The following is a 26,656-nucleotide window of genomic DNA, read 5'->3' as shown; positions in this document are numbered from 1 at the left end:
AGGTTTTTTTTCATATTAGCTTAAATTATTTCGCCAATCAACTTCAAATTGGTGTCCTCGGATTCCAAACCTTTCTACTAATAAGGAAACGTTTCTGAGGAGCTCTCTTGTGGCATAGTGGTAATAACCCTAACCCGAACCAAGAGACCTGCGTTCAAGTTCCACCTGTTCCAGATATATGTACTGACGTCTCTGAACAGGTTGATTAGAAAAACAAGTTAAATAAAAAAAAGGAACTGTTTCTCCAGATCTATTCTACCTGAACCCCTCATGATTTTGAGAGCCATTGTGAAATCTCTTCTCCTTGCAGAACTAAAAGTTGAGAATAGCCCCAGCTCCTGCCCAATTTACCTTTGTAACTGAAGTTCATCATCCCTCGAAGCATTCTCACTTTTATTTTTAAATACTCTTTCTAATACCTTTATGTCCTTCCTCAAGTGCAGTGAACTGAAGAAGACAATACTCCTGTTGAGGCCAAACCATTGTTTGATAACTTCCATGTTTTTGTACTCTATGCCTCATTTATAATAGGCAGGATCCCATCAGCTTTATTAACTAGCTTCTGAAACTTCCCCATTGTTTCAATGATTTTTGCACGTATACCCAAATCACTTTGACCTTGCAATCATTTTTGTAACTGAATCCTTAATATTTTATTACCATTCCTTATTCTAAAGGAAAATGTACCACTTCACATTTTCTGCATTAAATTTCATCTGCCATGTGTCCATTTCACCAGTCTATGTCCTTTTCAAGTCTATCTCACTCAATTCACCGTAATTACAAGTTTTGCATCAACAATAAATTTGGAAATTATAGCCCCAGACACCCAAGTCTCAGTCTTTAATACTGATCAAACTAATGGTCCAATACTACAATACATGATTCTCCAATCTGAACAAGAACCATTCAGCACTATTCCTAGTTATTAGCTAACTTCAAATCCTTTCAGTCCTTTTTATTCAACCTGATATAGATATTGTTAAGAATGGAAAATTAACAGTGTCAAAAGAATCTTTGTCTATCCAAGGTCAATGAGAAAGAATTCACAGACACATCCACGTGCCTGAATTGCTGAAATAGTTTCACAACCTGAAAACTCACATTGTACATAGACACCGGGTGGCATAGTAGCTCAATGGTTAGCGCTGCTGCCTCACAGCGCCAGGGACCTAGGTTCGATTCCAGCCTGGGGTGACCATTTGTGTGGAGTTTGCACATTCTCCTTGTGTCTGTGCGGGTCTCCTCCAGGTGCTCCGGTTTCCTCCCACAGTCCAAAGATGTACAGGTTAGGTGGATTTGCCATGCTAAATTGCCCAGTGTTAGGTGCATTAGTCAGGAGTAAATGTAGAGGAATGGGTCTGGGTTACTCTGAGGGTCAGTGTGGTCATATTGGGCCAAATGGCCTGTTTCCACACTGTAGGGAATCTAAAAAGACTTTCTACTTAACAATATCATTTTTCTCTTAAAAGAAGGACTAAGTTAACTTCTTGTTCTGATGACCATATCTGCAGCAGAAAGTGAAGTCTGAAACTTACACCAAACAACAAACATATGAAGCTAAAACATAAGATACTGAAGATGAATAAGAAGCTAGTTAACCATCCAAAAGAGAGAGAACGGTAAAACCAAGCAATTCCTTGCATCATTCTGGTTCAATAGTGATGACCAACAGCATTTTCATTGGTCCACAGTGGTACATGATCATGACTTGATGAAATGAATGCTTGCTCAGAAAACTGGAATTAAAAGGACATGAAACAGTGTAGCCATTAGGAGCTTAAAGCTAATGTGTTTAGTGAGTGCAATCATCCTATAACAGGTTCCCTACTGGTAACTATTAGCAATCGTTTTTTGTTTCTCCATCATACTATCAATGACTCCAAACAGCACATCAATGTCCCATTGTTTATTCTAAAAAGGAAAATAATACCCAATTATCCTATCACAAAACATGTAAATAAGTTAATTTTACCTATTCAATTAAATAGTTAGTGATGGCAACAAGCAAAATTAACGTAGATGAAAGAAAGATTGAAGTTATACACATTAGCATTACTACAATGCAGATAATTCAAGTAGACTCAGTCGTACAGCATGAAAACAGACCCCTCGATCCAACTCATCCATTCCAATCACATATCCTAAATTAATCTAGTCCCATTTGCCAGCATTTGGCCCATATACCTCTAATTTTTTCCTTTTCATTCCACATTCAGATACCTTTCAAATGTTGTTATTGCACTGACCTCCATCACCTCATCTGGAAGCTCAGTCCCTACGTGCACCCACCCTGTGCATAAAACATTTGTGGCTCATGTCTTTTTTAAATTGTTCCCCTCTCATCTTCGACCTCTGCCCTCCAGTTTAGGGCTCCTCTACCTTGGGAAAAAGACCTTGACCATTCACCCTATCCATGGTCCCCAGGATTTTATAAACCTCTGTAAGATCACCTCTCAGCCTCTAACACTCCAGGGAAAATAGCTCCAGCTTATTTAATCTCTCCCTACAGCTCAAACCCTCCAACCCCAGTTACATCCTTGAAAGGGTGCAGAAAAGATTTAGAAGTTCAACAACATCTTTCTTATAACAGGAGATCAAAAATTGAACACAGTATTCCAAAAGTGAGCTAACCAATGTCCTGTACAGCTTCAACATGATCGCCCAACTCTTTTACTCAATGCACCAATAAAGGAAAGTGTACCAAACATTATCTTCACTATCCCAACTATCTGGGACTCCACCTTCAAGGAATTATGAACGTGCACCCCAAGGTCTCTTTCTTTAGCAACTCTCCCCAGGGCCCTATCATTAAGTGTTCAGGTCCTGTTCCGATTTGTTTTAATAAATTAAACACCATCTGCCACTGCCCAGCTATTCCAATTAAAGGTCCCTTTGTACTCTGAGGTAATCTTTTGAACTGTCCAGTACACCAATTTTGGTGACATCTGTAAACTTACTAATCATTACTGGAAGACAATGGACTTATCCTAGTGCTACTGAATTTTTCAATTCTGCCAGCTGTTTGTTGTCTGCATTTTTGTTACAGTTGCAAGCAGTTCTGAAGAAGAATCAGACCAGAATGGAAAGGAAGATGTATTTTTCTCTCCACAGATGCTCACAGCCTTGTTGAGCTTCTCCAGCATTCTCTGTATTTGTTTGTGTGGAAATAATGCTAGCCCAGCATTCACAACCCAAGTACCATCTTAAACTGTACTAAACATACCAGATTATAGTGCCACACTCCCATTAAAGAGAAATGACTAGTGGTGGTTTAACCTGAAGGTCACCGCATCTCAGACAAGGGGAGGGGTTAAGAAGCAGAGTCCTTTATGGCAACTTCAGTCATTACAGGAGAGGTCACTCTGCATCACAAACCAGCCCTCCAGGTAACTGAGCTAAATCAACCCCCTATACATTGGTCACTAAGCATCTCTATAAGCATGCATGGTTTCACAACTTTTTTTTCGAGAATATAAAATTCTTCTCAGTGCACTACATGCTTTAGATTCTTCAAAATACGCAGTATTCAACAAAGTTGGCAATTGACATGCTCCCAGACATTCCCAAAGCCAGGCAAGAAAATATAGGGAATAGCCCAGCTCTTATTTTTCTTCATCCTTCCAAAATGCCTCTGCTAAAGAATTTAATAACTATATATAATTATGCAGAACATAGGAAATCTAGTAAATGTTTAAGTACCTATTCCTTCAGGAGGATTCACTTCCTTTCCGTCATCCATCTTGAAAACGTGCTGAAACAAAGTGGAAAAGCATTATTGCATGTGTATGCATAAAGGTACTTATTCTCTCAACCTTTGTGCACAATATAAACTTTCCCAAGTCAAATTGACCCTGACTGTTGAAGAATTGTGTCAATCCAACTCTGGATGTACAATATCACCAAGTGCTTAAGAGCAGGTCAAGGCAACATAACTGGTCAAGGTCTCTTTGAGAGGAAAGCCTTTGCACTGCCTCACCTCAACCTTAGACCCAAAATCTCAAACTTAACCTTAGTACAAAAAAAAACCATGAGCAAATACTGTCTAACTTCTATGCTAAAGGTGTGATATAACCATGAAACTGGGAACTTCTGTGATACAGTGGTAGCATACTTATGTTTGGGCTTGTCCCAGAAGTGTGTGTCATAAGAATCTAAACAAGTTCATTAAAAGTAATTTTTTTTATAAGCATTTGATTTCAGTGCAGTCAAAATACTGTGGTCAAGGCTGAATCTCCACAAAGCGATCAAAGTACATTTTTAAAAAAAATGTCCTCAGGGAATGGCAACTCTGACCAGCACTCCCAAAACATTTACTTAACAGATATGGCCAGAGATTTGTGTGTATTTATAAACATGGATGAAATCTCTCTTGTAGCCAAGAAAATCTGAAGGCAATGGATTATGATACACCAAAAAGAACTACAAACATGTATTCTTTTTATTTTACCCATCTTTAAAAAAAGGTTTACTGATGAAATAATTTGAACCAGCCAAGAAAACTCAACAAAAGCTGGTGTTTTGAGATAAAAGCTGCTCTCAGCAATCCACACTTTATATAATCCTTTTTGTCTTAGTTTAACTCAAACTAAATTTATGTCCTAACCAGATCAGTATCGCAAAAACTGAAAAAAAATCAGAAACAAAAAACAGATGGAGAGAAATCAAAGCTAACATTTTGGGTCGAGTGAATTCTGAGGAAGGGTGCAGCCTAATGGAAACATGTCTTTAAAACAAAAAAAAAAGAGGAAATAGGTATTGTTACTTGCCACGTACATACAAACATTTCATTCTATTTATTTTAGCTGTTCTCATGTTATTCTACATTATAGGAGGGAGACCAGAATTGAACATTTTCCAAAAGTGGCCTAACCAATATCCTGTGCAGTGCAACATGATATCCTAACTCCTATATTCAATACACTGACCAATAAATGCAAGTGTATCATTCACCTTCTTCACTACCTTGTCGACCTGCAACTCCACCTTCAAGGAACTACGAACCTCAGCCCCAAGGTCTCTTTGTTTGGCAACTCTCCCCAGGACCTTACCGTTAATTGTACAAGTCCTGCCCTGACTTGCTGTACCAAATGGCAACACCGTACGTTTATCAAAATTAAACTCCAAACTTGGTAGATAGCCTTCATTCACAACAATCAATTCTAATCTATAAATCAGCTCTTAGGAGCTGTTCAAAACCTTCCAGTTCAGTTTTGTTTCAGTTTCTTCAACCATCCAGCTTTCCTCAACTATCTGTGACAACATATCTTGGAAACCCATGAAAAGTCAGGAACTTATCACACTTCAGTTCACAAATACAAATTCACATTTCTTACTAAGTACATACTGGAGTCTTATTCTGCACTCTGCCATTTTGGGGGCAGCAGTCAAAAAGACAAGGTTCATGCCTAATCCTGTTGTTCAAGGGAACCAGCCAAATACCTGCAACAGGTGAGCACAGCCAACATAAGATACCTCTCACTTCAGGTCGACTGCAGAAATTCTGTCAGGAATCAGGTCTTTGAAACAACTAGCTCAGTGAGCAGTGTTCAACCTCTCTCCTCGAGAAAAGCAACTGCTCTGTTAGATGCAAATCCAGCCTGCCTTCCTCCCCACTCAGCAGTACAAGTGTATTGAGCAAATGTACTCAGCTGTACAACCAACCCATTGAGAAAGGCCCATAGCTGACTTCAGTTAAAGCATAAGCTCTTTACTTTACATATCTGACCGCTCCTCACGAATCAAAAACACATTGCCACCTTCCTCACAGTGTAAGAACAATCACATCCAGAAGCCTGAATATACCATGTGCATCTTCCTACATGCACCATATCACCAGTATGTGCAGGGAGAATATATTGTGGAGCACGTGCCTTTACCGTAAATTGTTTTAAAACACCAACAATCAAGTCCTACTTAACGTTGAAAAACACATTCGGTTTTAATTCGAATTCTAAACGAAACCTGAGCATATCTTCACTCATTCCAGCCGTATGCAGAAAAGTTCAAGCTACCATAACGATAAATTGAGAAGCCAGCGAGGAAGAAACTGCAGCCTGCACCGGTGCCTTACCGAATGTCCAGCCTCTGAGCCAGAGCAGAGCCCAATGCACCGAAACAGGCTTGGACACTCCCCAAAATGTGGAGGGAAGCAGCAAAAGGCTGTTCCAACAGCCGGGGAAACAATTCCTGAGCGAGACTCTGCAGTGCTGACAGCTCAGGTCCTCATTTAGAACCGACTAGGCACCCAAAAATTGAGGTTCACAATGTAACTTCAAATCAGATATTACAAAGGAAATTACAACAGAACTGTGTACAATTGGACGGACTTGTTCCCCACAATGTTCTGTCCATTTGCCGAGCGTTATTATTAAAATTCTCATCAACAATGCGTTTGTGATGACTATTTTTGCTGATGCTATCAAAAAGATTCCAAGAACCATCAAAACATGGGGGTTTACCCCAGTTGGCATTACTTATTAGCGTTTATTATTTTGTACAAAGGAACACATTCTCCCGTGGCTGGATTCTCCCGGGAAGTTCTCTGTTCACGTTTTAATTCTTGCGCCTTCCACAAAGGCCTTTATTCACCACGTGTTCACCCTGTTTCCACGAATAATAAATCGTACACAGTAAATGAAAAAGAAAATCATTGTTCAATGTGAAACACAAGGTAATGAACTTGGCTGAAGGACATCTAATGATCCCATTGCAGTGTCAGAAAGTTACAAATGATTGGAAAATCCTAAAATAAACGAATCAGGTGATGAAGAGCCTGCTTTCCAGTAACTTTTCAGTGGAATTTTGAGCACACATCATTTAGCAGTTATATCCACAATTAAATTGCCTGTAAATATTCTCATTAATGCAATGCCAGGTTAATAAGCTAAAAATATTCATTTTGGGCAAGCCTTTTTTTCTTTCTTTTAAATACCCCCACACTACCGCCTAATGGCAGCAGAGCTTATTTTCCCCCAGCACCCAGGACATAGTGGAGAACTTGTGCAGAAACTATTATTCATATTCCACTGCCCGGAAGAACAGAAATACGTGAGTGGCCAGTGTGAGAAACAAAAGCTCACTCACTTTAATAATTTCAGTCCGAGACAAAGATCTGAACAACAGCGTCGTTTTATTTATACACCTAAGTGGAATTTTGAGCACACATCATTTAGCAGTTATATCCACAATTAAATTGCCTGTAAATATTCTCATTAATGCAATGCCAGGTTAATAAGCTAAAAATATTCATTTTGGGCAAGCCTTTTTTTCTTTCTTTTAAATACCCCCACTCTACCGCCTAATGGCAGCAGAGCTTATTTTCCCCCAGCACCCAGGACATAGTGGAGAACTAGTGCAGAAACTATTATTCATATTCCACTGCCCGGAAGAACAGAAATACGTGAGTGGCCAGTCACAAGCAGTGCCCTTCTCATCATGCCTAGATGATCAAAAAAAGTGAAAGGGAGGACAGGGATTAAATCAAAATAGAATCTGAGGAGCAAATAAAACACTCCACGCCCTGCAGTGCCCACCTCTCACACTCCACGCCCTGCAGTGCCCACCTCTCCCTGAAAACCTCATGGGTGCTGGTAGACAACACGTGCTCTTTCTCGAGAGACACCGGGTTTTGGGCAAGTTTATTTTCTTTCTTTTGTTTAAATAAACCCCCACACTACCACATAACAGCTGTAATGCTTATATTTCCCCAGCACCCATGTTGTTAGAGTGCAGGTGCAGGACGCAGTGAAAAAATGAGTCCACAGGAGACTTTATTCATATTCCACCACCAGGAAGAAAAGCAACACCTGAGAGTGGCCAATGACAAGCAGTGCCCTTCTTATCAGAGAGCAATGCCTAGATCATCAAAAAGTGAAGGGGGGAGGGGTAGGGATTAAATCAAAATAGAATTGGAGGGGGGAATAAAATTCTTCACACCCCGCGATGCCCATCTCTCCCTGAATACCACGAGGGGGTTGGTAGACACTGTGTACTCCTTTACCAGTGACACATAGATTTTGGACAAGTTTACTTCCTGTGCAGGTGTAGGACACAATGAAGATCAATAAGTATGTAAATCTTTATTTGTATTCCACCACTAGGAAGAAAGGAAACACCAGAGTGGCCAGTGACAAGCGGTGCCCCTCTCGGCAAAGGGCAATGCTGCATAATCAACAAAGTGAAGGGGAGGGCAAAGTTGGCCGTTAGATCTCTTTTGTATCTTTCCCCTCTCACCCTAGCCTATGCCCTCAAGTTCTGGACTCCCCTACCCCAGGAAAAAGACTTTACCAATTTATCCTATCCATGCCCCTCATGGTTTTTGGAGGGGGAATTAAAGCACTTCACTCCCTGAACAGCTCAAGGGTGTTGGTGGACACCGCGTGCTCCTTCTCCAGGGAAACATGGGTTATGGGCGAGTTTTTTAAAATTTTCTTTTTTTCCTCTATTTAGCACAGAGTCGGTCCCCTAAACTGAGGAGATTCTAAATCTCCTGGTTATATTTTTTTTCCCAGCACCCATGATGCATGTGTGCAGGTATGAGATAGTGAAAGACAACAGGTGTATAAATCTTTATTAATTTTCCACCGCTAGGAAGAAAGGAAACACCAAGAGGGCCAGTGACAAGCAGTGCACTTCTCATCAAAGGACAATGCTGCGTGATCAAGAAAGTTAAGTAGAGAGCAGGGATTAAATCAAGATAGAGTTGGAGGGGGAATTAAAACACTCCATTCCCTGCGGTGCCCACTTCTCCCTGAACAGCTCAAGGGCATTGGTGGACACTGCATGCTCCATCTCCAGGGAAACATGGGTTTTGGGCAATTTTTTTTTTCTTTTTCTCCTCAAAACCAGCAGGATCACACTGACTGTGACCCAGCCAGCACAGAGGTCAGTTCCCTAAACTGAGGATATTCTAAATCTCCTGGTTATATATTTTTTCTTTTCTTTTATAAAACCGGCAAAACAGCGGTAGTGCTTATATTGTCCCCAGCACCCATGTTGTGTGTGTGCAGGTGTGAGACACAGTGAAAGAAAACAGGTGTACAAATCTTTATTCGTTTTCCATCACTAGGAAGAAAGGAAACACCAAGAGGGCCAGTGACAAACAGTGCACTTCTCATCAAAGGACAATGCTGCGTGATCAAAAAAAGTGAAGGGGAGAGCAGGGATTAAATCAAAATAGAGTTGGAGGGGGAAATAAAACACTCTACTCCCTGCGATGTCCACCTCTCCCTGGACTGCTCAAGAGTGTTGGTGGACACTGCGTGCTCCTTCACAGGGACACCCGGGTTTTGGGCAAGTTTATTTGGAACTGCAGTAATTAATTCAGTTAACTTTTTAACTGAACATCAATTGCAACTTAAGGCTTCTTTTAAGATATGTGATAGTGTAAACTTCAGAACTTTAATAATTGGCTATAAATTGAAGGAAGCAGCAATACGTCTGTCTGGAAGTGACAAGGACAAATAGGAATTGGTAGCAGTTAGCAACGTCTGGGAAAAGAAGAAGTTGAAGCTCCTTAAACAAAATTGTTTTAACAACCACTTGATAAATGGTGGTCTTATTCACAAGAACAAATGATTATCCTGTAGAAGAACTTAAGGAGCAAACTGCAAGAAAGTTGTGTCTTCAAATAGACAGTCAGTGCGAAATCTAACAAGGAATGGGGAAAGTACTTATAAGAAAACAACTTTTATAGATGCACTATAGAAAGCATTCTATCTGGATGCATCATGGCTTGGTCCAGCAACTGCTCTGCCCAGGATCGTAAGAAATTACAGAGAGTTGTGAACACAACCCAGTCTATCACACAAGCCAACCTTCGCATCCATTGAGCCGAGAGTGTGATGCTGGAAAAGCACAGCTGGTCAGGCAGCATCCAAAGAGCAGGAAAATCAACATTTCGGGCGTAAGCCTTTCATCAGGTTTCCTTATGCCTGAAATGTCGATTCTCCTGCTCCTCGGATGCTGCCTGACCGGTTGTGATTTTCCAGCACCACACTCGAGGCTCTGATCTCCAGCATCGGCAACCCTCATTTGTTCCCATCCATTGATTCCAACTGCACTTCTTGCTGCCTCAGAAAGGCAGCCAACATCATCAATGAAACCCCCGGTTATAATCTCTTATCTCTTCCATCAGGCAGAAGATAAAAAGCTTAAACACACACGTCAACAGGTTCAAGAAAAGCTTCTTCCCCACTGCTATTAGACTTCTGCATGGGCCTCTCAAATTTCAAATCTAACGTTGAGCTTGCTTTTTGTGAACCTTCTTTGCAGCCGTGACTTTGTATTCACTGCTCTCTTCTATCAATCTATGATCTTTGTATGGTATGATCTGCTTGTACTGCATGCAAAACAAAACTTTCACAATACCTAGGTACATGTGACAAGAATAAATCAAACCAAACCAAATCAAAAGCAGCAAACTTGATGGTTCCAGAGAAGTAATCAATATTGTAGATGAAAATGTTATGAAGATGTGGGTGTTCTGTACCTTTAAGAGAGTTTAAAAGCTAGCAAACTAACTGACAGCACCAAGTGTTCTGAATAAGGTAACAATGTAACACTGGGTCGAAAGCTAGAATAGCCGGTTGCCTGAAGACAAAAACAGAATTGAATTAGGCCAATCAGTTTAAATTGGACCCTGAAAAATACCAAATTCCAATCAAGTTTGATTTTAGTATATTAGCAATCTTAAAAGCCTATGACACAATCCGATGCTTTGGGGATTTAAGACCAGAGAAAATTGAACAGTTGAGAGGAGATCTGCCATGCCACCAGCATGTACAGACTACCCAAAAAATAGCTCTCTTAAAGGTATCTTTATTGATCAGTAACCAGTGAAGCAGAATCCTCAAGAAGAAGCAAAGAAGACTGAGGAAGATATGAAGAGAAGATTTGATATCTGGCTGGTTTTGGAAACTTGAATTTTTAGTAAATCTTAATCGGGTTGGGGGTGGTGGTGGTTAATTGGACTATTATTATAGAAGGGAAGGTAAAAGATAGGTAGAGGAAGGAGTTGTAAGTAGTTGTTAGTTAATTATTCTCTGTTATACTTTAAGAAAAAAGTTGGTAATTTTCACTTTACATAGTTCTTGGACTCTCGAATTTTCACAGATTACTGCACGGGATAAATCTTTTCTGTGTTACTGGTTTAAATTAAGCAGGAGGGTTTACCCCGTGTCATAACAAAAGAATCTAAAGGATCATCAATAATGTCACACCCAGAACTTGAAGAACAGAAAATACCATAAGAATTTAACTCCATGATTCTTTAGCAGCAGAACTTCAAAAAATAACACTATGCAAATGTAAGAGGTAATTTCGGTTTAAACTTTAAGATGTGCCTGGACCACAGACTGATCTATAATAAAAGACAAAACCGGGGTAATGGTGATAGGTGAGGGAGGAGGGTGGTGCGGATAAGTGGGAAGGAAGATGGACTGGTAGGACAGGTCAAGAGGGTGGTGCCGGGTTGGAAGGTTGGATGTGGGATAAGGTGGGGGGAGGGAAAATGAAGAAACTGGAGAAATCCACATTGATCTCATGTGGTTGGAGGGTCCCAAGGCAGAAGATGAGGCATTCTTCCTCCAGGTGTCGGGTGGTAAGGGTTTGGTAGAGGAGGCCCAGGACCTGCATGTTCTTGGAGGAGTGGGAGGGAGAGTTAAAGAGTTCAGCCATGGGGCGGTAGGGTTGTTTCGTGCATATGCCCCAGAGATGTTCTCTGAAGTGTTCCACCAGCAGGTATCCTGTCTTCCCAATGTAGAGGAGACCAAACCCCAACATCATCATCAAACCAATGGACAAGGCGGAGCAGTGGTAGTTTGTCACACCAACCTCTACACCTCTGAAACCAGGCGCCAACTCGCGGACATCTCCTCCTACCGCCCCTTGACCACAACCTCACCACCCATCACCAAAGCATCATCTTCCAGACCATACATAACCTCATCATCTCAAGGGAGCTCTCACTGAAAGTCTCCAACCTCATAGTCTAGGAACCCCACGCCATCCGGTTCTACCTCCTACCCAAAATTCACAAACCTGACTGTCCCGCTCGACCTATCGTCTCGGCCTGCTCCTGCTCCACAGAACTCATCTCTACATTCTTGACACCATCTTATCCTTCCGGTCCAGGAACTCCCCACCTACGTTCGGGACACTGCCCATGCCCTTCACCTCCTCCATGACTTCCATTTCCCCAACCTCCAATGCCTCATCTTCACCATGGACATTCAGTCCCTCCACAACATCTATCCGCCATGATGAAGCCCTCCGTTTCTTCCTCTCGCATCTACCCCACCAGTACCCTTTCATGCATTCATTTGGCTGCTGGTCCTCACCCTCAATAATTTCTCCTTTGAATCCTCCCACTTCCTCCAGATCAACGGGGTAGCCATGGGCACCCACACAGGCTCCAGCTATGCCTGTCTCTTCGTTGGATATGTGCAACAGTCCAATGTCTGGAGCTACAATGGCATGTCATTCCCCACCTTTTCCTCTGTTACATCAATGACTGTATTGGTGCCACCTCGTGCTCCGTCAAGGAGGTTGAACAGTTCATCAACTATACTAACACGTTCCTCCCTGACATTAAGTTCACCTGGACCATCTCAGATACATTCCTCCCCTTTCTGGACCTCTCCGTCTCCATTAACAGTGACCGACTCAAAATGGATATCTACTACAAACCCACTGACTCCCACAGCTACTTAAACTACACCTCTTCCCACCCTACCTCCTGTAAAAACACTATCCCTTATTCCCAATTCCTCCACTTCTGCCCCATCTGCTCCCAGGAGGACCAATTCCACCACAGATCATACCAGATGGCCTCCTTCCTCAATTACAGCAATTTCCCCTCCCACGTGGTCAGTGATGCCCTCCAGCACATTTCATCCACTCCCCACACCTCCACCCTCAAATCCCACTCCTCCAACTACAACAAGGATAGAACTCACCTAGTCCTCACCTCCCACCCCACCAACCTCTGGATACATTGCATTAGCCTCTGCCATTTCCGCCACCTAAAACAGATCCCACCATCATGGATATATTTCCCTCCCCATCCCTATCTGCATTCCGTAAAGACCATTACCTCCATGACTCCCTTATTCGGTCTATGCCTCCCCACCAAACCATGCTCCCTTCCCAGCTCCTTCCTCTGCCACCGCAAGAATTGCAAAACCTGTGCCAACACCTCCCCCCTTACCTTCATGCTAGGCCTCAAAGGAGCTTTCCACATCTGTCAGATATTTATCTGCACTTCCACACATGCCATCTACTGTATCTGTTGCTACCAATTTGGTCTCCTCTACACTGGGGAGACAGGATGCCTACTGTGGAAAGCTTCAGAGAACATCTCTGGGACACCTGCATCAACCAATCCCACTGCCCTGTGGCCAAACATCCCTCTCATTCCACCAAGGATGCAGGTCCTGGGCCTCCTCCATCGCCAAACTCTAACCACCCAGCGCCTGGAGGAAGAACGACTCATCTTCCACCTTGGGACCCTCTACCAACTTGGGGTCAATGTAGATTTCACCAGTTTCCTCATTTCCCCTACCCACACCTTATCCCACATCCAACCCAGCACCCTCCTCTTGACCTGTCCTACCTGTCCATCTTCCTTCCCACCTATCTGTACCACCCTCCTCTCTGACCTATCAACTTCATCCCCAACTTCATCTACCTATCACATTCTCAGCTACCTTCACCCCAACCCCCACTCCCTTATCATTTATCTCTCAGCCCCCTTGGCCTATCCCCTCATTCCTGATGAAGGGCTTATGCCCGAAATATCGATTGTCCTGCTCTTTAGATGCTACTTGACCAGCTGTGCTTTTCCAGCTCACCACCACACTCTTCAACTCTGATCTCCATCATCTGCAGGGCTTACCTTCTCCAATGTATTTTTTGGTTGCTACATGCAATAATGTTTAAATAACTGTTTTGGTATTTGATTGTCCGCAAGATCATAGAATCCCTACTGTATGTGAAGGCCATTCAGCACCTTGAGTCTACACTTACCCTCTGACGGGCATCCCACTCAGACCCACCTCCATACACTTTCATGTAACCCTGCATTTCCCATAGCTAATCCATCAAGCCAGCATACCTAAATATTATGGGCAATTTAGCATAGCTAATCCACTTACCTGCATACCTTTGGATGATGGGAGGAAACCCAAACCTAAAGTGCAAACTCCATACAGTCACCTGAGGGTGGAATCAAACCTGGGACCCTGGTGCTGTGAGGTAGTACATAAGAACATAAGTAAGTATAAAACTCACTGAGCTCGGGGAACGCGGCTTAGTTTGTGGAGAGTGGTCAGAAGGAGGAGCAGCAGCAGCATGGAGCAAGTACAAAACACACTGAGCTTGGAGAACGCAGCCTAGTCGGCAGGGAGCAGTCGGAGAGAGAAACAACAACAGCATGGAGTGAGTAAAAAACTCATTGAGCTCAGGGAACACAGCCTAATCTGCAGGGAGCGGTCGGACGGAGGAGCAGGTGAACCAGTAACACAGAGTGAGAATAAAACTCACTGTCGCTGTGAAATATACTGGAGGGATGTTACAGGGAAGCTGTGACCTGATTGGCTGGTAGGAAATCTGCAGCAAGTTTGAAAAAGAAGAATTAGCAGAGAAGTATTAGAAATTAATTAACTCATAAATTTATATAAATTAATAAAGTAACAAACTAAGTAATGATGGCTGGGCAGGTGATGTGCTGTAGCTGTATGATGTGATAATTGGCTGATCCCATTGTGAACTGTAGTGACCTCATCTGCAGCAAGTGTTGGTTGCTGAAGGAATTCCAGCTCAGAAATGATGAACTGGATCTGAGCTTCAAACACTGTGGCACAACCGGAAGGGAGTAAGTTACCTGGATGCTTTGTTTCAGGAGGCAGTCACATCTGGTAGATTATGTAATTCAATTTCAGTCACTGATCAGGGACAGCAGGGTGTGATTGCAAGTGAGGCAGGTAGGGGGTTCCTGAGTTCAGGAACGGAGGAGCCTCAGCTCTGACCTTGTCCAACAGGCAAGGTACTTGCTCCTTGTGTGGATTAGGAAAAAGGCTGTGGGGAGGATGAGCCAGCTGGCCATGGCACCACAGTGCAGGAAGCCTTTCAAGATGGGAGAGCAAAACGACAAATGGTAGTTATAGAGGATTCTATAATTAACGGGATAGATAATATCCTTTGAACATCAGATCGGGAGTCCTGCACAGTGCATTGCTTGGCCAGTGCCAGGGTGCAAGATCTCTCTGACTGGCTTAAAAAGGTATTGCAGCAGGAAGGGGAGGATCCAATTGTTGTGGTCCCATTGGGACAAACAATATGGGGAAGGCTAGGAAAGAGGACCGGTTTGGGGATTATCAGGCACTAGGAACAAAACTAAGAACAGGTCCCCAAGGGTCATAATCTCCGGATTACTACCTGAGCCACATGTAAATTGGCTTAGGGAAGAGAAATTTAGGGAAGCAAACACGTGGCTAAGAGAGTGGTGTCAGAAAGACGGGTTCCATTTCATGGGGCATTGGCATCAGTTTTGGAACAGGAGGGATCTGTACCGATGGGATGGTCTCCACCTGAACTGATCTAGAACCAGTGTTCTAGCAAAAACAATTAGTGAGTCAGGGTGAAGGGAAGGGGAAAATGACAGAAAGTATGATGATAAATGAAAAGGTAAGCAGCAGGTTAGTATGTGTGCAGGTGGGTTTAAGTACGAGGCAGACTATGAATAAAGTAAAAAGGAAGAATAACATAGGAGATATTATTAGAGATACTGGAAATCATGAGGATATGAAAACTAACATAACAGCACTTTACCTGAATGCTCACAGCATTCGTAACAAGGTCGATGAGTTAACGGCACAAATCGTCGCGAACGAATATGATTTAGTAGCCATTATGGAGACATGGTAACAGGATGGTCATGAATGGGAGTTAAATATCCAGGGGTATCAGACGATTCAGAAGGACAGACAGGAAGGTAAGGGAAGTGGTGTGGCTCTGATATTCAAGGATGACATCAGGGCGGTGCTGAGAGGTGAGACAGTTTCTCTGGAGAATAAGGTTGAATCCTTTTGGTTGAAAATTAGAAATTTTAATAAGAAAAAAATGTCACTGATAGGTGTAGTCTATAGGCCACCAAATAATAACATCACATTTGGGCGGGCACTAAACAAAGAAATAACTCATGCCTATAAAAATAGTATGGCAATTATCATGGATGATTTTAGTCTACATGTCGATTGGTCGAACCAGCTCAATCAGGGTAACCTTGACGAGGAGATCATTGAGTGTGTCTGCGATAGTTTTCTTGAACAGTATGTAATGGAACTGAGGGAGCAAGCTATCCTAGATCTTGTCTTGTGTAATGAGACAGGAATAATTAATGACTTCATAGTTAGGGGTCCTCTTTGAAGGAGCAATCACAGTATGGTTGAATTTAGAATACAGATGGAGATTGTGAAGATAAAATTCAATGCCAGGGTCCTGGCAAACAACAGAGATCACAATATGATGAGGTAGGAGTTGGCTAAAATAGACTGGAAACAAAGACCTTATGGTGGGACAGTTGATGAGCAGTGGAGGACTTTCAAAGCAATTTTTCAAAGTGGTCAGCAAAAGTATATTCCAGTGAAAAGGAAACACCATAAGAGGTATTCTACCATGGGTGAAATAGGGAGGCTATCAAATTGAAAGAGAAGGCATACAAAGTGGCCAAGATCAGCAGGAAACCAGATGATTGGGACAGCTTTAAAGGTCAACAAAAAGCCACAAAAGAACTATAAAGAAAATATAGAACATAAGAAAAAAACTAGCACAGAACATAAAGACAGATAGCAAAGGTTTCTAGCAAATGTGACTCCACTGTTTAAAAAGGGTGGTAAACAAAAGGTGGGAAATTATAGACCATTTAGCTTAACTTCTGCAGTGGGGACATTGCTTGAGTCTATTATCAAGTAAGAAATAACAAGGCATCTACATAGAAATTGTCCCACTGCGCAGACACAGCATGGGTTCATGAAGGGCATTTCATCTTTACTGATTTTTTGGAATTCTATGAAGACATTACAAGCATGGTGGACAACGGGGACCCAGTAGATGTGGTGTACCATGATTTCCAAAAGGTCTTCAACAAGGTGCCATGGATAGAGGATTGGTTGATGAACAGGAAGCAAGGAGTGGAGATACGTGAGTAATAAGAGAATGATCAGGGAGAAGGTAGGGCCAGTCAGGGATAGCATAGGGAACTTGTACTTGGAATCTGAGCAAATAGGGGAAGTCCTAAATGCGTTTTTTGCTTTGGATTTCACTAAGGAAAGGGACCTTGTTGTGAATGAGAACTTTGAGGAGCTGGGAAACAGGCTTGAACAGATCAAGATTGTTGAAGTTGATGTGCTGGAAATTTTGGCAAACATTAAGATTGATAAGTCTCCAGGGCCAGACCAGATTTATCCCAGGTTGCTCCAGGAACCTGAAGAAAGGAGGTTGCTAAGCCGCTGGCGAAGATCTTTACTTCCTCACTCTCCACAGGAGTTGTACTGGAGGATTGGAGGGAGGTAAATGTTGTTCTTCTTTTCAAGAAGGGGAATAAGGAAATCCATCGCAATTACAGACCAGTTAGTCTTACGTCTGTGGTCAGCAAGGTTTTGGAACTAATTCTGAGGGATAGGATTTCTGACTACTTGGAAAAGCATAGAGTGATTAATACACACAAACGAAGTTGCATCAAGACACTATTCAAAAGGGCCACAACACACTGCAGCACACCAGAACTGCAAAAAGAGGAAGAGGAACACCTATACAAGGTATTCGCAAAAAACGGATATCCTCGCAATTTCATCAACAGATGCCTAAGGGAGAGACAACAGAACGAGGACATGCCGCAACCCAAAGGACTAGCCCTACATCAAGAACATCTCTGAAATGACAGCCAGACTACTGCGACCACTAGGACTCTTAACAGCACACAAACCAACAGCCACACTCAGACAACAACTCACCAAAACTAAGGACCCGATACCCAGCATGAGCAAAACTAACATGCGCTTCCGCGGGTCGGTGTGGACTTGTTGGGCCGAAGGGCCTGTTTCCACACTGTAAGTAATCTAATCTAATCTAATCTAACAGCCAGGGAATTCCTAGAAGCTTGGCACTCATCCACAAACTCCATCAACAAACACATAGACCTGGAACCAATATACCGGCCACTACAGCGGACAGCTGAAACTGACAACCGGAAGCGGCAGGGACAGGCCACTATAAATGCCGGAGGAAACACCACAGAAGCGCTTCACAGGAGGCTCCCAAGCACTGAGGATGTAACCAAGACAGGGGACGAAACGTTTGCAACAAAAACTTCCAGCTCGGCGAACAGTACAACAGCAGTGATTAAAGGCAGTCAGCATTGCTTTGTGAGGGGCTGGTCGTGCCTCGTAAATCTTATTGAGTTCTTTGAGGGGATGACAAGACAGGTCGACAAAGGTCAAGCAGTGGATGCGATGTATATGGACTTCAGCAAGGCATTTGATAAGGCTCCCCATGGTAGGCTCATTCATAAAGTAAGGGAGTATGGGATACAGGGAGATTTGGCTGTCTGGATTCAGAATTGGTTGGCTGACAGAAGGCAGAGAGTGGTTGTAGATGGAAAGAATTCTGCCTGGAGGTCAGTGGTGACTGGTGTCCCACAGGGCTCTGCTCTTGAGTCTCTGCTCTTTGGAGTTTTTATAAATGACTTGGATGAGGAGGATGAGAGGAGGGTTAGTAAATTTGCCAATGACACAAAGGTTGGACGTGCCATTAATAAGTATCGAGGGCTATTGAAGGCTGCAGCGCGACATAGACAGGATACAGAGCTGGGCTGACAAATGGCAGATGGAGTTCAACCTGGATAAATGCAAAGTGATGCATTTTGGAAGGTCGAACTTGAATGCTGAATACAGGATAAAAGAATTCTTGGTGGTGTGTAGGAACAGAGGGATCTTGGTGTTCAAGTGCATAGATTCCTCAAAGTTGCCACCCAAGTGGATAGGATGGTTAAGAAAGCATATGGTGTTTTGGCTTTCATTAATGGGGGATCGAATTTAAGAGTAGAAAGGTTTTGCTGCAGCTCTACAAGACCCTGGTGAGACCACACTTGGAATATTGTGTCCACTTCTGATTGCCCTATTATAGGAAAGATATGGAGACTTTGGAGGGTGCAAAGAAGGTTTATCAGGATGCTGCCTGGGACTGGAGGGTTTGTCTTATGAAGAGAGGTTGACTAAGCTCGGATTTTTCTCTCTGGAGAGAAGGAGGAGAGAGGGGACCTGATCGAGGTATACAAGGTAATGAGAGGCTTGGATAGAGTTAATAGCCAGAGACTTTTTCCCCAGGGCAGGATTGACTGGCACAAGGGGTCATCGCTTTAAGATATTAGGGGGAAGTATAGAGGAAACGTTAGAGGTAGGTTCTTCATGCATGGAAGACAGTTGTGAATGCATGGAATGCATTGCCAGCAGTGGAAGCAGAGACATTAGGGACATTTAAGCGACTGCTGGACATGCACATGGACAGCAGTGAATTGAGGGGTGCGTAGGTTAAGTTATTTTATTTGAGATTAGGAATAATCCTCAGCACAACATCGTGGGCCGAAGGGCCTGTTCTGTATGTTTGTATGTTCTATCTTCTATATTCTACGTTCTATAAATCAGTGCTACTCTGGTTGGCAATCACTACTAATGGCGTGCCTCTGGGAGCAGTGTTGGGACTGCAATTATTCACAGTTTACATTGGCATTCTAATGATTTGGAGTTGGGGACCACATGTAGTGTATCAAAGTATGCAGATGACCCTAAGATGAGTGGCAGAGCAATGTGTGCAGAGGACGTGAAATTTTACAGAGGAACATAGTTTAAGTGAATGGGCAAAGGTCTGGCAGATGCAATAAAATGTTAATAAATGTGAAGTTATACATTTTGGTAGTAGTAACAGTAAAAGTACTATTGCTTGCATGCTGCTATGCAAAGGAACCTGGGTGTCCTTTTGCATGAATTGCAGAAGGTTGGTTTGCAGGTGCAATGGGTAATTAGGAAGGCAAATGGAATTTTGTCCTTCATTGTTAAAGGGATTGAGTTTAAATCGGGGAGGTTATTTTGCAGCTGTATAGGGTGCTGGTGAAGCCACACCTGAAGTACTGTAATTAGTTTTGTTCTGCTTACTAGAGAAAGGATGTCTTAGCTCTGGAAGGGGTGCAGGTGAGGTTCACTAGTTTGATTCCAGAGTTGAGGGGGTTGACTTATGAGGAGAGACTAAGTAGACTCGGATTTTATTCATTGGAACTTAGAAGAATGAGGGGGTGATCTTCTCGAAACATATAAAATTAAGAAGGGAATAGATAAGATAGACATGGAGAGCATGGTTCCACTGGAAGGTGAAACTAGGACAAGTGGTCATAGCCTCAAAACTAAGGAGAGCAGATTTAGGACAGAATTGAGAAGGAACCCCTTCACCCAGAGGGTTGTGAATCAATGGAATTCCCTGCCCAGTCAAGTAGTTAATATTACTTCAGTAAATGTTTTTAAGCTAAGATAGATTTTTTTGAACACTAAAGGATTTAAAGGTTAAGGTCAGTGCAGCTGAGGCCAAGAAAAGATCAGCCATGATCTTATTGACTGGCAGAGCAGGCTGGAAGGGCCAGAGGGCCTACTCCTGCTCCCATTTCTCATGTTCCTATGACGTGGTGTATTCACTTTGTTATAAGTTGTGCATAGGTATTGTATATCACAGACACTGAATTTTTATACGTTGTGTCTAATGTCGTACCTGCACTCTATCGTACACTCAGTGCACTATATCCAGTACTCTATTATCTATGTTGACACACTGTGTACTCTCTTCACCCTCGTGCACCTCTGGTTGCTGGGCGATCCGTTGCTGAGCAACGGGCAGATGGAGCGGATCAGTTTGGACAAGGACGCAGCGGCCGCTGTCGACGCTTATGTCGATTATCGCAGGTGAGATTATCCGTCCGCAGATGTGTGCGAGTGTGGACCCAACTCTGCGCTGTGTCCGCTCCTGGCCTGAGCAAAGGCGGAGAGAGCGGCCCGCAGTCACCGGGCTTAGGGCCCAGCTCCGCGCCGGCACACAGGGCGAAACCGCTGGCAGGAGGTCTGCTCCTGACACAGCGTCATCCCGTGGAGCTGGCTGTGAGCAAACATACTCCCACGGCCGAGGTTTACCTGCCCGGAGTCTGTCTGTCTGTCTGGTACCTGGGGTCTGTCGCGCATCAGAGAGTGTCCGGGATTGGGATGGCTGTCTGGGATTTGGCGTGTATCTCTGGGATTAGGGTTTCTGTCTGGGATTGGGGTCTCTCTGGAATTACAGTCAGTCTGGGATTAGGGTGTCAGTTTGGGATTGGGATGTCTGGAATTGGGATCAGCCTGGGATTAGGGTATCTCTGGCATTCGGGTCTGCCTGAAGTTAAACTCTGTTTGGGATTGGGGTGTCTCTGGGACTGGAGTTTGTCTGGGATTGGTTTCTGCCAGGGATTTTGAGTCTCTGGGATTGGCATTAGGATCTATCTAGAATTTAGGTGTCTAAAAATGGGGTCTCTTGGATGGAGATGTTTGTGGAATTGGGATGGGTTTGGGGCTTTGATTTGGCTAAACTCAGAATATCTCTGCAAAGATTCCTGATGAAAGGCTTTTGGCCGAATTGTCGATTTTCCTGTTTTTCAGATGTTGCCTAACCTGCTGTGCTTTTCCAGCACCATGCTTTTGACTCTAATCTCCAGCTTCTGAAGTACTCACTTTCGCCCTGTCTCAGCAATGAAGTCTATCTTGGATTGAAGTTTGTCTGGAAAGTTGTTCTACCTGGTACTTTGGTTTGTTTGGTACTTGGGTTTTACTGGAATTGAGATCTGCCCAGTGATTAGGGTCTGACTAGGACTGGCCTTTGTCTGGGGTCAGGGTCTGTCTGATACTTGGGTTTATCTGAAACTGGAGTTAAAAAGCTGGAAAAGCACAAGAGGTCAGGCAGCATCCGAGGAGCAGGAGAAACGACATTTCAGGCATAAGACCTTCATCAGGAATGTTGGGGATGTGGGAGAGGGCTGAGAGATAAATAGCGGGGTGGGGCTGGGTGGATGGTAGCTGGGAAGGCGGTTGCAGATGGGGGTGATGTTGATAGGGTGGATCAGATAGGTGGGAAGGAAGATGGACAGGTGGGACAGTTCAAGAGGGCGGTGCCGAGTTGGATGGTTGGATCTGGGATGAAGTGGGGGAAGGGGAGATGATGAAACTGTTGAAATTGACATTGATGCCCTGTAGTTGGAAGGTCCCAATGCAGAAGATGAGGTGTTCTTCCTCCAGAATTTGCCAGTGGAGGAGGCCCAGGACCTGCATGTCCTTGGCGGACTGGGAGGGGGATTTGAAGTGGTTGACCAGGGCTGTGGGTTGTTTGGTATTCCATAGATGTTCTCTGAAACGTTCTGCGAGTTGGTGTCCTGTCTCCCCAATGTAGAGGAGACCACATCAAGAGCAACAGACACAGGACATAAGGTTTTTGGATATGCAGGAAAATCTCTGCCAGATGTGGAAGGACCCTTTGGAGTCTTGGATGGATGTGACAGGGGAGGTGTGGACACAGTTATTACACCTCTTGCAGTGACAAGGGATGGTGCTGGGAGTGGAGGGTGGATTGGTGGGGGGCGTGGAGGGAATGGTCTCTGTAGAATGCAGATAAGGGTGAAGAGGGAAATATATCTCACGGAAATGGTGGAGGATGATGCGCTGTATCCAGAGATTGATGGGGTGGAAGGTGAGGAACGGAGGATTCTATCCTTGTTGTGGTTGGAGGGAGTGGGATTCAAGGGCAGAGGTAGTTTGGCACGCTGTCTTCCACGCTACTGTAGCCAGCCGCCAACTCATGGACACCTCCTCCCACTGTCCCTCAACCATGATCTCATCTCCCACCACCAAACCATCATCTTCCAGACTATCCACTACCTCAACACCTCAGGGGATCTTCCATTCACAGCCTTCAACCTCATAGTCCGGGAACCCTGCAAACCCCGCACCGCCTGGTTCTACCTCTTACCCAAAACTCACTGACTCCCATAGCTATGTGGTCTAGATCTCCTCCCAAACTCTTCCTGTAAAAATGCTATACCTTACTCCCAATTCCTCCGCCTCTGCCGTACCTATTTCCAGGAAGTGCGATTCCAGATATCTCCTACTTTAACAACCGCAATTTCCCTATTATATGGTCAACAATGCCCACCAGCAACACCCGCCCCCCCCAACCAATCCACCCATCTTCCACTCCTGGCACCTTCCCTTGCCGCTGCAAGAGATATAAAACTTCTGTCTACACCTCCCCCCTCACGACCATCCAGGGTCCCAAAGGGTCCTTTCACGTGCAGCAGAGATTTTTGCACAAACGAACACCTCATCTACTGAGTCTGTTGTTCTTGATGTGATCTCCTCTATAATGGGAACTTGCGGAATGTTAGAGAACATCTCTGAAACACACTGAGAAAACCCCACCACCTTGTGACCGACCGCTTCAACTCCCCCTCCCACTCTGCCAAGGACATGCAAGTCCTGGGCCGCCTTCTCCACAATTCTAGCCATCCAATGCCTGGAGGAAGAATGCCTCATCATCTGTGTTGGGACCCTCCAACCACATGGCATCAACATGGATTTCACCAGTTTCCTTGACTCCCCTCCCCACACCTCCCAGATCCAACCCTCCAACTCGTTGCCACCTTCTTGAACTGTTCCCCCCCCACCGTCCATCTTCCTTCCCCCCTATCTGCTCCACACTCTGCTCTGAGCCATCAACATTCCTGATGAGGGACTTTTGCCCAAAATGTCGATTCTCCTGCTTCTTGGAATCTGCCTTACTTGCTGTGCTTTTCCAGCACCACAGTTTTCAACTCTGATCTCCAACATCTGCATTCCTTACTCTCTCCTTATCTGAAGCTGGAGTCTGACAAGGATTGGGATCAGCCTGGGAACGAGGTTATTTGGTGACTAAGCTCTCTGTTTGGTGCAATAGTCCCATTGGTCTGGCCTGAATCTTAATTAGCTTCATTCTGTTGGCTGTTGGGACATGGTCACATTTCAGTCCATAACATTGTATCATCAGGACAAAATGGAAAATTAGTTCTGTTGAGACAGCAGACAGTGGGATTATTTTCCCCAAACAGAGGTAGCTAAGGATAGATTTCATGAAATCTTTTCAAAGTAGGAAGGTTTTGCACATGAGTAAGGATAATCTGTTTTTAGACAGGAATTAATGAGGTGTTGTTAATTTTAAATAATCTCTGAGATAGTGGGCAAAGTGACAACACATTTTCTTACACTTTAATAAAGAATGCTATTCCACAGGGAATAAGTAAGCAATTACTGTTGCATCTTTTATGGCACTGGCAAAACAAAAGAGTGGGGAGAGCAGTTGGATCTGCATGAAAATAAATTTTGCATCTAATATGTGGCAAGTAACCATTAGCATTAACACTTGTACTTTCTTAATCCTTTGCTCTGGGCACCCTCACCATCTGTTTCACTCTCTACAGATACTGCCAGACTTCCTGAGTTTCTTGAGTACTTTATGTTTCTGGTTCATAGCTGCAGCATCATGCTTTTACTTAAACATGAAGATTGGGTTAAATGAATATTCTGGAGTTTTGCTTCACTCTCTACTACACGCTACAACAGTGGATTAAGTAAGATTATAGAAGGACCAGTTTGGAGCTGCCACATGAACTCTCTATTCCAAGTTTTCAAAAAAGCTGTTTTCTCCTTTGGTGCTGGTTTAATATTTTTATTTATTTCTCTTGGGTGATATGTTTTACCCCTGCCTTTCCTGTGGAAATATATTATCGTGTATGAGTGCAATCATTAACAGTTGCATTTAAAAATCATTCCGAACACATTCAAATGTAGTCAACAATGCTTCAGTATATTCCAATGTATTTCAAATAATTTCCTGTGTAAATGAGTTAACTTTATAATTTTTGTTTTCATTAAAGCAGTGAATACTAGGGAAAAACAGATTAAACTCTGTTTCAGCTATCATTACAATTGTTTTGTGGATCAAATAAAAGCTAGGTTGCAATTCACCTCTACAGCACAACTGCACTTTACCAATCACAGATCAACAACGTTTTATTCTCTAACATCCCTTTGGGTTAGCACCTATTAGTCGGTGATCAGGAAGTTGTCTTGAGTTGTGGGCATCATTAGCTAGGCCAGGATTTATCACCCATTTCTTATTGTTCTTGGGAGGTAATGGTGAGCTACCTTTTTGAATTGCCAGTTTTGGGGGTTTAGGCATACACGTGGTAATGTCCCATTCATCAGTTTCCCTTATTCTTCTAGGTGTTTGCGGGTTTGGAAGATACCGTCAAAGGAGTTGTGGTGAGTTGTTGCAGTGAATCTAATAGATATTATGCATGGCTCTCACTCTGTGTCAGTGGTGAAGGTTGTGGATGGAAGGTCAAGCAAGCTGCTTTGACCTGGATGGTGTCAAGCTTCCTGAGTGTAGTTGAAGATACGTCCATCCAAGCGAGTACTCCATCAAACCTCTGACTTTTGCCTTGTAGAGGGTGAACAGGTGCGAGGGAGTCAGACGGTTACTCACCACAGAATTCCTAGCCTTTGACCTGATCTTTTGGAATTATTATTGTTATGGCTGGTCCAGTTCAGATTCTGGTCAATGATAACCCCTGTGATGTTGATAGTGGGAAATTCAGTGATGGTAATGCCATTGAATGTCAAGAGGAGATTCTGTTTTGTTTGAGATGGTCATTGTCTCTCACTTCTGTGTCACTTATTCGCCCAAGCCTGGATGTTATCCTGATCTTGCTGTATATGAACACAGATTTCATCAATATCTGAGGAATGCTGAATCATCAACAAACATCCCCACTTATGACCATATGATGGAGAGAAGTTAATTGATGAAGTAGCTGTAACATGTTGGGCCTAAGGTTCAACCATGAGGAACTCCTACGGTGATGTCCTAGGACTGAGATGATTGACCTTAACCAATCACTACCATCTTCCATTTGTAAGGCATGACTGCAACCAGTTGAACGTTTTATCCTTCTTTCCATTATCTTCATGTTTTGCTAGGATTCCTGGATGCCACACTCAGTCAAATGCTGTCTTGACGTCATGGGCATTCACTCTCATTCTAACCCTGGAATTTAGCTCTTTGGTCCATGTTTGGACTAAGGCTGTAGTAAGGTCAGGGACTGAGTTGTCCTGGTGGAACCAAAACTGTCTGATATGCCTTAAACCATGATTGATTATCCAATGCTCTTTCTCATTCCTTTTCTGCTGCTCAGTGCTGAACTCCACGCTTCAGCATGTGAGGAAAGTTGCTTGAATTATACTAGTAAAGTAGTAAGGTTTATCGCCAGTCCCAACTGAACCTTCTTGGGTGGCTGAATTTAGAAATCAAAGTTTCAAATAAGCACTTAGGGCAAAAATAAAAAAAAACCTTTGTGGTCTTTTATGCTGGCTCAACTATATAAAATTTATATAAATATGTGAGATCCTATCAAGTTTTGAAACAAAAGTACTTCCCCAAATACCACAAAATTACACAGTATCTTCAATTTATTTCGAAACATAAAACGGTTTGAATCTGTTTT

The 26,656-nt window shown here is 43.4% G+C and overlaps 2 protein-coding genes across 17 annotated transcripts in view; one reads left to right on the top strand and one right to left on the bottom strand.

The window, feature by feature from the left end:
• LOC122549761 (serine/threonine-protein kinase 31-like) overlaps positions 1–20,901 on the bottom strand; it is a 105,386-nt gene extending 84,485 nt beyond the window's left edge. For 3 of the 14 annotated variants that reach the window (XM_043689733.1, XM_043689745.1, XM_043689748.1), the window contains exons 1-2: positions 5,806–5,853; positions 3,703–3,754 (exon numbers count right to left, since the gene is read on the bottom strand). In XM_043689733.1, the coding sequence (XP_043545668.1) occupies positions 3,703–3,754; positions 5,806–5,814 (61 nt within the window). In that variant the 5' untranslated portion in view covers positions 5,815–5,853. The other 11 variants (XM_043689740.1, XM_043689742.1, XM_043689738.1 and 8 more) reach the window with 11 other exon arrangements.
• Positions 20,844–26,656, top strand: part of fam221a (family with sequence similarity 221 member A) — a 49,071-nt gene continuing 43,258 nt past the window's right edge. For all 3 annotated transcript variants that reach the window (XM_043689749.1, XM_043689750.1, XM_043689751.1), the window contains exon 1: positions 20,844–21,005. In XM_043689749.1, the coding sequence (XP_043545684.1) occupies positions 20,941–21,005 (65 nt within the window). In that variant the 5' untranslated portion in view covers positions 20,844–20,940. The remainder of the gene's footprint in view (positions 21,006–26,656) is intronic.

The sequence above is a fragment of the Chiloscyllium plagiosum genome, chromosome 5 (genome assembly GCF_004010195.1).
Source record: "Chiloscyllium plagiosum isolate BGI_BamShark_2017 chromosome 5, ASM401019v2, whole genome shotgun sequence".
Lineage (NCBI taxonomy): Eukaryota > Metazoa > Chordata > Chondrichthyes > Orectolobiformes > Hemiscylliidae > Chiloscyllium > Chiloscyllium plagiosum.
This window is presented reverse-complemented; position numbering and strand designations above follow the sequence as displayed.